This window comes from Vidua macroura, chromosome 10 (assembly GCF_024509145.1).
Source record: "Vidua macroura isolate BioBank_ID:100142 chromosome 10, ASM2450914v1, whole genome shotgun sequence".
Lineage (NCBI taxonomy): Eukaryota > Metazoa > Chordata > Aves > Passeriformes > Viduidae > Vidua > Vidua macroura.
Genome location: NC_071580.1, coordinates 3,400,241 through 3,411,994, shown reverse-complemented (window position 1 = coordinate 3,411,994; position 11,754 = coordinate 3,400,241). Strand labels below are relative to the sequence as shown.

General features: G+C 44.2%; 1 protein-coding gene across 1 annotated transcript in view; it reads right to left on the bottom strand.

The window, feature by feature from the left end:
- SERPINI1 (serpin family I member 1) overlaps positions 1-11,754 on the bottom strand; it is a 45,112-nt gene that overhangs the window by 20,339 nt on the left and 13,019 nt on the right. Inside the window, exon 2 of the mRNA XM_053986160.1 lies at positions 460-727. Within this exon, the coding sequence (XP_053842135.1) occupies positions 460-709 (250 nt within the window). The 5' untranslated portion in view covers positions 710-727. The remainder of the gene's footprint in view (positions 1-459; positions 728-11,754) is intronic.

Here is an 11,754-nt window from a genome sequence, read left to right as displayed (position 1 = left end):
TTTGATGTCTGTGTTCAGAAATTCCTCTCCAAGATCCTTTCACTGAAGACTCCAAAGTCCAGCACATGGCACGAGTAAGAAATTTCATTCAGGTTTCAAAGCAGTTACTTGGTTATCAATAGAAGCAATTTTGCTGAAACTCCTGCTTTCCTCACCAGCTTTCACCATAATCCCTCAAAAGGACGTTCCTAAAAATTCTTCTCTTTCTAGAGACCAAGGCAAGTTTATTTTGCAGCAGAAACCGAGATGAGCTGCAACTGTTGAAGGTTCAGGTACCCCAGCCAGGGTTTTATGTCAGCACCTCTCAGCTCATGCAGAACCCTCAAATTTGAGTGTGCTCAGGCCATCAAGGCCACCAAGAAATCCAGTGATGAACAACCCATGGACATGAGCAGGCCACTCCCACCCTTGCTCCTGTTTCTCTAAGACAAAAAGTAAGACACGATGAAAAGGCCTCACCATTTTTCAAGCTGTCAAACCCCATGGAATGCCGGATTTCCTTCAAGGTGGTTCCATGGGCTCCCAGCTCCACCATCCCCATGGCTATGGCAATGCTCAGAGGGGAGAACAGGATGTTCTCATCCTCCCTGGTGGCTCGCAGCTGGTTGTAAACGTTCACTGAGAGCTCAGCAATGGTTTCATCAGGAAAATTGGTCTTGAAGGCTTCGCTTTGCAAAGCAAGCAGAGACAGCAGTCCAAGGAAATACATGACTTGAGATTTTAAGGTCTGCAAGATAAATTTGAGACAAAATAAGATTGTTGGATAATATAAAATTCAACGCTAAAGAAGAGTCGTCAACTTTTTAATCTTAAACCTGTGGGGGAAGAAAATCCCTAGAGTTCAATGCACAATGCAGTTACTTGGAGGAGACACTATTAAAACAGAAGTGATGTTGTATTTTCACACAAAAATAACCTCCTCCCTTATGTAATGATATGTTTGTGAAATCTTCCGGCCCTAGACCAACAAAACACAGCTTCTACAGAAAGAGACCCCAAAGACAGCAACCCCTTCCCTACTTCCCTTTGGAATTGTGGCTGTTTAGCAGTGCTGACTTGGAACTGGTTTGTGTTTCTGCACTTTTCCACCAAGAAGATCCAGAAATGTGCTATTTCTTTCATTTGTTCTTCTAGCAAGATGGAACTTACTTATCTAAGTCCCTCGAAGCCCCTAACAGGTAAAACTGTTTCAAAAACTGTTTCAAATCACTGAAAGAGCTCCCAGACATCTGACAAGGTTACTGTTCCGTGATGTTGCTCAGTTGCAAAACACATGGCAAGCAGCCAAAAATTCTTTGAAAGAAAAAAAATAATCAATCATGCCTTAGTTACTAAATAAACCCCTTTTGTTAGTAAATAACAGTGAGAAGTTGGGTAGCTCTGCTAGCTGGAGTCAACCCCCGCTCAGGGGATAAAGGCACTGTACAGTGAGAAAGATCCAACAGTGGGAAGTAGGAAGGAAACTAAATTTAAAAAAGGGTTAGCTCTGATGCTTCTGACTAATCCATCCCCCAAGCTTTGCTGAAATGCTCTGGGGTAAGCAACAGTTCTCACTCTACTCCAGTTTAGCTCACCACACAACGACTGATAGTAGAATTCCAGCTCCTGGAGCAGGGAATGTGTAACTTCATCCTTCCATTTTTATTTTCCTTTAAACTCTGTGCTACCTTGGCATGCAACCCACTACTGCTGCAAGCCTTGGGTGAGAAACAGCAACCACCAGAGCTCCTGTTTCAGCTCCTTCCCTCTGCCACTCTGTCTCCAAGGCACAGCAGAGCAAATCCTCCTGATGCAGGGGGTTGGACAGGACAAGGCTCAGAGCTTTATCCACAAGTGTTTACAAGTTGTTGTGCCAGGCTGCAGGGCTCGTCAGCACAGCCCAGATTTGTGTGAATGCTGCTGCTCCACAGAATCAATTTGCATGCAGGCAGCCTGAGTGCCTCTCCTTATGCTTCCCAGCAATCCTGGGGCTGCATTACCAGGTTTTATAGACGTGGCACAAAGTGAGCTTCATACAGCATTTATATTCTGCATTTCATCTTCAAAGGCCTATGTAGCATTATCTAATTCACTCACACAGTGCTGAATGATCCATAATTTAAGTGTTATTACTCACATTTTATAGCTGAGAAAATACAAAGAACAACAGGGTACACACACGTGCCTTGGCAGCCACTGGTGCCAGCACTAGTTAAGATTCCTCCTGTCCCCCATTCTCCATCAGCCTTTTGTTCAGTCCTGAACTGAGAATATTGAAGAGATGAACCAGTGCAGCAATCCCACATGGTTCAGGGGAAAAGGAGAGCCTTGCCTCTCCCCTGCCTCTCATCCTTCCCGTGGTTCTTTCCACATATGTAAGAAATATTCCCCTTCCCAAATTTCCAATACATTATCTATAGTGGCATCACTTCACTTCTGTGGATTACTTGATCAATCTTCCTCTGATTCTTAGTAAGATAGCAAAAATGTCCACTGAAGGCTCTTACTCTATTTAGGAACAGCACAGAAAAGTCATAGAAGCCTAAAGCACCAGCTCTAATCCTTCTGCCTGCATGTTCCAGTGAACTGACAGAACTACCCAGCACTCCACTGCTGCCCAGTGCAAAACACCAGTCTGACTATCACTATTTATTTCAGAAACACTGAGACACTATTTACAACCCCAAACATTATCAACACGCCACAAACTTCCCCAACAACTGCTTAATAGCAGTACATTTTTTTTAACCTACCCATTTATAAATTATTGACTTAAGGATATGAAGGTTTCTGCTATAGAAAATTACTGGATTTCTCTGTGATCACGGGCATTGTAGATTTCTTTATTTAAAAGCCCTGGAGCATGCCTCTGCCAGAGTTACACAACACTTGAGCCAGCACATCACCATGATAGACTGAGCCCAGGTATTATTCTCTTATCCTAAAAGCTGCACAAGGCAAGAAAAGCTCAACAAAGCTCCATCACACAGGTCTATAGTGGCACAAAAACAGTACTCAGGAAATAGATAAGCAGGAACTCATCTTGCTTTTGTAGAGGATGAGCCCAAATTTGGGAGCTGTCCCACATTAATCTGTACAAACAAGTTGTGCAGCTCAGTGTGGATGCAATTACACAGAGAGTGAAGCTTTCCACTCCTGGATCAAGAGCAGCTTGAGCTCACTTGGAGACCTGACGTGGTTAAAAGAGATGTGAAATAATCTGTAATTTTCAGAAAGGGAAGTTCCCCAGCCTTGCCGTTGCAGAGGGAGCTGCTCAGCACTCCATCACTGATCTCTGTCCTGTGTGCTACTGCCAGACAGGCTTAAATAATTGCACAGGGGAAGGACAGGAGAAATTTATACATCTTAATTAAGTGTTTAACATGCAGGTCAGACTGTCTGAAAGCTAATAAAATATTTGTTATTAGACAATGCTGGAACCCCAACATTATATACAAATCAAAATCATATTTCTTTGTGACCACTCACCAAAAGTTCCTCATGTGAAATAATTATGCTATATTACTTTTCATTATTTAGTTGTACACAAAATAGAGTAAGTACATAGATGGAGACAAATAAAATTTATACTGAAATGCTCTTAACAAGACAAAGTACCAAACTTATGGTTTTAACTACAAGCCAAATCCCACTGATGGCAACACAAGAGGCTGAACTGTGGAGAATAGAAGTTCCCAGTAGGAATGAATTAAAACCAAACTATTTCAATTTCCTCCCCTGCACTTCCACATCATTTTAGTCTAGAGAGGTTTTCTAATGAAGTTCACAGTGAAGTTCCCCATAGAGACACCAAGGGGAAAGGAAGAGAGGGAGGCAGGAATGAACACATGGATACAGGCAGAGAATTTATCAGCTCCTTTGCTGCAATGCTCTCCAAAGTGAAAATACAAACATAAATGAATGAGTCCAATGCAAGGGAAGGTTCTGTAAGGCAAACTAAAGATCTGTGGGTGCTGGCCAGTGGGGAGGAGGCTGTAAAACACCACAGATCAATCCTTGCCAGCCAGTGTGAAAATGGTCCCATCTCATCCATCTAATGGGAAATGTATGTCCGTGGTAAATTCCTCAGTTCAAATCCTCTCACACTTCTGGCTCATGCTCACACTGCTCTGCTGACAACTGGGAATCCAGCCCTTAATTATCATTCCAGCCAGAGCACTTGCTGCTCCTCTGATCCTGCCTCACTGCAGGCTGGATTACTTTGGGGTCTGTGCTTCCTCAGGCAGGAGGGCTGGGTCCCACCAAGAGCTGGGACTGATTCTGGTGCAGCAGCTTCTCAGCATCTCCCTCCAGTCAGAGCCCAGGGCACCCTGGATTGTCACTGCAGCAGCACTGAGAGCATCTTTAAATTGCCTGGACCCTACTCACAACACACTTCAAAGTGAAGGAAACGAAGCTGAACATTATGTAATGCACATCCAGGAACTTAAGCAGGTCTTGTTCCCTGAGCAAATCATCAAAATTTTACTCAGTCTTTTCTGTCTTCCTCAGACATCCCCAGTACAGTCTGTCACTGCTGATCTGCATCAATGCAATCTGGTTAAATAATCCTGCAGCACTGAGAAAGGAGTCAATGTCCCCACTGAACAATGTTTAAAAATCAACAATCATCAGTTTCAAATGCTGCTGTGTACATTTTGCTTTCATTGGCTAAATAGAAGAATAAAAAAGAGCTGTTAAAAATGCTTTCACTCCTTAGTCATACAGTTAAGACCTAAGGTACAAACTTCTCATTTGAGGGTGTGTCAGACAGATTTTTTTGTTTGATTTCGTCAGTTGATGCATGAACACCTCTCTCCTACGAGGCAATCAAGGAATCAGCGCAAACAAATTCTCCTCGCCACAGCCTCTTCTTGAAAAACCGTTGTGTATCCCAAATCCTCACTTGCTACAGAGGTTTGTCAGAGTGTATCAGTTTCATTCTGGCTTGCAACTGCTCTAAGGGGAAAAAAGCAGTGATGGAACACTAAAACCAACAAGATTCCAGGTATCCATCCTTCAGCAGGTCCTGGCACTGAGGTCACAGCTGGTTCAATTCCCAGGAAACTTTTTCATTCAGCATTTCAGAAAACACCTGGAAAGATATCACCAGCCCCGAAACTCAGCCCAGAACATTTCCCCAAGTGGCCACAACCAGCTGAGGGCTGCAGCTCACCTGCTCTGGGGCCAGCCCAGATGTGCTCCTCTGCATAAGCACAAGGGACACCCAACCTTGTGATGTCTGAAGAAAAACATTCATCAGATAAATACAGGACTGCTCCTCCAGCTTCTGCCTTTCCCCAGCATAAGGCTGGGATGACTAAGAGGAAGCTGAACAAATTCGCCCCCTCACACCCACAAACTCTGAACTATTTGGTTCCAGTAAAATGCAAAAGGGGCAGGCAGGCGCTCTCTGTAAGCTGAGATATTTTGAGATATCCTATCAACAAACTCCAACCGAGTTCACAGACATGAGGTACCACGGATTTTGAAACAGCGAGACCTGGACTCTGCATAGGAAGGTGCCAAAAATTCAATTAAGGGTTGAATTCTAGTACCTTGTACTTGTCAGACAGGTTGAAAAAATGGGTTATAATTTCCTTTTCTTTTACACCTTTACAGAGGGTTTTATAAAGAAACTAATTTATGGCTTTAAAAACCTACAAAATAAAGCTGTGATACATTGTCTTGGTTCCTCAGCACAGGGACTAAACTAAGATTAGTTGCCTTCAAGATTACTCTTGGCTACCTGCAAGCTAAACACCAAAGGTGTGGGAAGTACAAATGAGAAAAACTGCTGATTCCTGATCAGTGTGTTAAAAAAAAAACCCTGGGAGGAAAACAAGTGTGGTAACAGCACTGATTACATTGTCTCCTGTAAAGAGCAGCTGCAGGAGCAGACAGAAGTCTGGCAGAACAATTTGATAAAGCAACAGACAGATTTGCTCAGGGAACAAGACCTGCAGGGTCAGGGGAAAAACCCACTGTGGATCCAGGCAGGAACTGGGGGAGTCTCCTTCCCCCCAGACCCAACCAGAACAGTGTCATGCTTGTGGCAGGTGAATCATGGAAGGATGCGAGTTTGGTGAAATTCAGCCACTACTGCTTTGCCACTTGGTAAATATGCCAATTGCTGCAGGCACCTTTGCTCTGAATGATTTGTTGGCAATCACATCTACCAATAAATACCAGAGAGAGGCATCACCTAACTAATAATAACAGCTTAGACAATGAACAGAGCTTAGACAATGAACTCAACTCCCCCTCCACGAAGAACCCCTGAGCCCCAGCCCAGGGGCTGCAGGAGCAGTTGGTGAGATCCTCAGCTGCTCTCCAGACCAGGAATGGTTGTCATGGCTACCCTGAAGGATGTGCAGAGGAGGCTCCCAGAGATGTCCACGATTTGCTTCCAGCTAGTTCAGGCTTGCCTCAGGCCCTGCAACAACAACAGGGGAATGTGGCTGCTGCCACAAACCTCAAGCTGCTCACAAACCCAACTGATCCACTGCAGAACTACACAGGAATGGCCTTTCCAGTCCTTCCTGCTTTGTCCAGCAATACAACCTCTCAAGATTTTCATTTGAAGATTGGGCAAAAATTGCACCTCCAGCCTGTACTACTGGAGCAAAAGCATTCTCACCTCCAGAACGTTGTGCTTTTACCACAGGCAACCCCCACAGAAGTAATGTGACACTTGCTCCCATCAGCTGTTCACGTGTTCATCTCCCTTTTCCTCCTCAGCATTCAGCCCCTCTCGCCCTCCAGCACAGGAACTGTCAAATAAAGCTCGAACCTGAGTGGCTCCACCTGAGAAATAATTTCTTTTCCACAGCCAGGACAACGGGCAGGTGTCCAGGGGACAGCAGTGCAAGGGATCAAACATCCTGCTGGGGAGCCCACAGCCAGCAGCGCTCACCCACCTCACTGGGATGTGCCACACAGAGCCTGCCTGGAGCTGAGAGCAGCAAATCAAACACCAATCCTCACAGCAACAGATACACAGTTCAGGAGGTGTTACTGCTTAGAACCAGCAGAATACAGCCAAGGAAATGGGAAAATAACTAAATAGCCATTAAATGCTTCAAGCTACAGCAGAATAGATAACCAGCTGGTTATTGAGGACAGTGCAGGCAGCACATGAAGGGATCTACAAAGTGCTCTGGGTAGCAGTAGTGCAGTCCCTGGAAGTGGTGACAAGCCTGGGAAATTCTACATTCCTTGGACAGCAGGCAGGCACATCACTGCTCGCTGTGACATGTGTTCCATTTAGCCAGCAAGGCAGCTCCTTTATGTTAGGGGATGTACTTACATTTTCTGTGCTGCAAAAGATGTTTATCCCTAAAAAATGTTTACCCTTAGCCTATGTGAGCATCTGACCTTGTCAAGCAGAGATTCTACAGACACATGTGGAACCATGGAGCTTGCTGGAATCAGTTTGTCTCAGTGCAATGACATCTCTATCTCAATCTGCACAAACATTTATTAATAAGTTAAGGGATTTTATCACCATCTGTCAATTATGGTGTCATTGCCTTCTGGAGCAGGAAACCTTGAGGTTAATTTCCTTAGAGAGCAGCACAATAATGATATAGGAAATAGTGGGGCATTTAAACCTCCAGTATAGAGTGACTAAGACAAGAAACAGTCATTCCATAGAAGTGTTTGGACCACACTAAAACCTTGTTCTCCAACACACAGCCAAGTCATGCCCTTCAGAATTCTTTATTTCTGGTTTTTTTAAATGACCCCATGGCACCAGGAGCATTGAGAAAACCTGAAAGGCAAATGCTACACTGAAAAATTTCATATTGACAATTTTTTTTCAATTGAATCCCAAGTGTTTTTAAACTTTCATGGAGCTTGGCACTGACTCACTAACCTGCTGAGGCAATTATGCAAGCCAAAGTTGTCTTAATTGCGCTTCCTCAAGCATATTCCCTCAGCTCTAATTAAAAAATAAAAAGAGATGCTGAGAAGCCATGTCCAAAATACTTAAATTTGAATAGCCTAAAGCGAACATCTAAATACATGTCTAGACAATTAAAAAAGGTGGTCTTGTTTCCAAATCTACTGCTGTAAGGCCTGCAATTGGGAAGACTCATATGCAATTTCTCTGTTTGTTTCTTCTGTCTAGGAGAAACAAATTTTTAGAAATACTTTGGCAGAGTGCCTTATTTTTGACAGCTCCAGTGTGCCCCACAAAGTAAGAGCTATAAATAAGAAAACACAAAACCCACAAGCTCTGTGAAGGAGAAAATTTGAAGCATTATGGAACTTGGGGATTCTAAAAGGTTCAGAACTGGGGGTGTGCCTGTGGCTCATCTGATAAAGTCAACACAGTCTGACTGGGGAGAGCCTCAAGCTTGAGATTGAAATACTACACAGGATCTGCTTCCAGCAGACCAAAAGGGGGTTTACCTGGCAAGTTCCACAGAAGCATCTTAGTTAGGCACAGCCTGTTTGCTTTTGGTGGTTTTACCATCCATTTCTGTCCCAGTGAGGGCTCTCAGCCCTGCACAGCTCTCTGAACGAGGTCTCTCTCAGGTACATTGGTCTGGTGGTGAAGATGGTGACCTGACTGCTGGAAGGAGGGACAATGCCCACACACAGGAGGGGAAGGTGGCTCTCCGAGGCTCTCCAGAACCAATTCTGACACATTCTACCTCTGCAATGACTTTTCAGTGAAAAGGCCAATGCAGTACTCCACTCAGGGTGCAACCAACCAGGGAAGATACCCCAAATGAGACAGCAGCATTCCTTTTCCTCCCTCAGATTTCCTTAGGGCTATCTGGGAAGGAAAGGGTGAGATCTAATTCTGCAATAGCCTCTTTCCATCAGAAGCAGCAGAGATAGAACACTGCAATCAGTTATTTTAGACACAAGAACAACTTCTTGCCTGCTCTTGCACGTACCACAAATTTCCTTACTTACAGTTAAGTCCCATTTCTGTTATTTTCCTGTGAAACTCAGCTGATCATCAAGCTCCCACTATAATTTAATTAAAAGGGCAGTAGCTAAGTTTCACCATATGCAACTGCCAGATGCAATCACTGCAGTTGGAGTCTAAAGGCGAGATCCCTGCATGTACTGGAGCACAGTTTTATAAGTGATGAAAGCTGTCACTTATGTCACAGATATTGCTGTAATGCATGATGATATTACAGCTTCAGCAGCACCAAAATATATTAATAATACATCCTATGGAAGCATTTACAGCAAGTGAGTTTGGAATGCAGTGTTTCAAGCATTTTTCTTGCAACTCCCTATTTATACATAAAGTCACTTGAGATACATTACATTAGTCTTTGTACTTTGCCTGGCATTATACAAGCTCTCACAGCCAATTTTAAACCTTCCAAAGTAGGAGGACTAAAAGACACAACTAATTAAGGAGAAACAAAAACAGAACAGGAACCCTTCACTACTTAGGGTTGTAGGAATAGAGAATGCTGCAGGAGAAGTACCTAAAAATTGTGCATCTCTGGAGGAGATTTTGCTGAAAGCCTTTTAAAAGCCCATCAACCAACTCAGGAAAGTTTTCAAATATCCTTAACAAAACATAATGAACAATGATAATCTTTAAATCATCCCAGAATAACTAAATAGAAAAAGTACATGGTGTGAAACACCATTTCAAAAGATCAAAGTAGAATTTAATTCTTCCTTACCTTGTCCAGCTCCCTTCACAAGGACTTCAGAAGAAAAGAGATCAGGCTATGGTATAGCTATGTCAAGATGATGAAGAAAGTTAATTAAAATGCATCAGGATTTCAGAAGAGGAGTCTGTCAGTGCATGAACTGAAAGCAAGTGTGACACACAAACCAGCTTGTTTTCCTACAAAATAATATTGGCTTCAGCCTTGCAATCAACACTGGGCTCCATTTACATTTAGGTAACGTCCCTCTCGCCAGGAGAGTTATTATTCACTTCTGTTAACACTTCTGAGATCAGAATTACTTTCTTACAGTACAGTAATAAGGCAGAGATTGCTTTAGAAAAAAAAACCCAAAACAATTAACCCCAGCATTCAAAGTAGATGTTATACCCTGATTAATTACCAGCAGCAATTCATCATTACTGCTGTTTACAATGCACAGACACTCTTCCTCCAGTGCCTCTCTGCTGCATGCTCCCCTTCTCCATGGCAAACTCAGGATTGCAGCAGGCACTGCTGAGCTTCCAGCCAGCCCCAAGCACTCCTGGGAGCATCTGCACACCTCAGAGAGGCAGTCCTGACAGCCTCAGTGCTGAGAGCAGCACCAGCTCAGAGCTCAGCCCCCCCTGCAGCCCTGGCAGCAGTGCCCAGCACATGGCCACCAGCTGATAGAGCTGTCCTGGCGTGGCCAGGAGCCAGGCAGGGCCCAGGAAAGCCCAGGTTTAAAACCAGCTGATAGAGCTGTCCTGGCATGGCCAGGAGCCAGGCAGGGCCCAGGAAAGCCCAGGTTTAAAACCAGCTGATAGAGCTGTCCTGGCATGGCCAGGAGCCAGGCAGGGCCCAGGAAAGCCCAGGTTTAAAACCAGCTGATAGAGCTGTCCTGGCATGGCCAGGAGCCAGGCAGGGCCCAGGAAAGCCCGGGTTTAAAACCAGCTGATAGAGCTGTCCTGGCATGGCCAGGAGCCAGGCAGGGCCCAGGAAAGCCCGGGTTTAAAACCAGCTGATAGAGCTGTCTTGGCAAGTGCGCCCAGCCCGACCAGCAGAGCCACAGCTGAGGCACAAAATGAGAATGAAAAAGGCTCTAAAGCTGGTCTAGCACAAAGTCTTCAGAGACAAAGGGAAAGAAGAGTCACTCGGGGGGGGTTCAGTTCTGAACCAGCAAAATGGAGTCACTGAGCAAGGACATTTCAGGAAAATCAGTAACTGAGGGAAAAATTCAGCATTAAGCCTCTCCAAATATTTCTCTAACATAGCAGAATAACATCTGTTACAAAGTACAGACTTTTTTTTTTCTAAAAACTACAGAATAATCTCAATGCCAAATTCAGCCAGTAGCAGGATTCTTTCACTTTGTATTTTTCACAGTGGAAAACCTCAACAAGGCATTCCATAAGAATTTCTTTTTGATCTGAAGGATGTTGATCACTGATCTTCCCAAAGGAGTGAGAACCATGGGAATTCCACATGGAGAAGAAAATTAAACTCTTCTTTCCTCCCACCCTAAGGCCAGTTCCAATTCTTGCCTTTCAGGCCTCAGCATCACTGCTATTTACTTTGCTGGTATTTTTCATATATTCTCAAATATTCTCAGTTGTCTCTCTTATCTCCATGGTTTCTACAACTCCACAACTCTGGTTTTATATTGCTTGCACTTGAGAGCAGCTCTGCAAAAATCTAAAAAAAGCAAGCAACCAGGACATCTGCCCCATTACAGACATGACTCCAGACACCAATACAGACAAGTCAGACCTAGGCAGGAGGAATGAACCACCCAGTATGGCACAGTGGTCAGAATTGCCACTAAAATCCTCATGCTTTTATCTCCACATCATCATCCACGTCCTTCCTCACTCTTGTTTCTTCACAAGCATCCATGAACTTACCAACTCAAGGAAAAAACCCCAAAAGCCAACACATGGGACAGCAGCAGCCTCATGCTGTTCCAAGTGGGAGAGCTGGCAGGGCATGAAAACAAGAAGTAAGCTTGGTGCCCTGCATGAGTTTCTGAATTGTTCAGAGAGAATATCTGGAACAACAGCAGCTTTAAGGGATAAACTGGAAAGTTAGAAACAGAAAGGCAGGGAGGAAAAACTACTTCCTGCTGTTCAGGCATCTTATC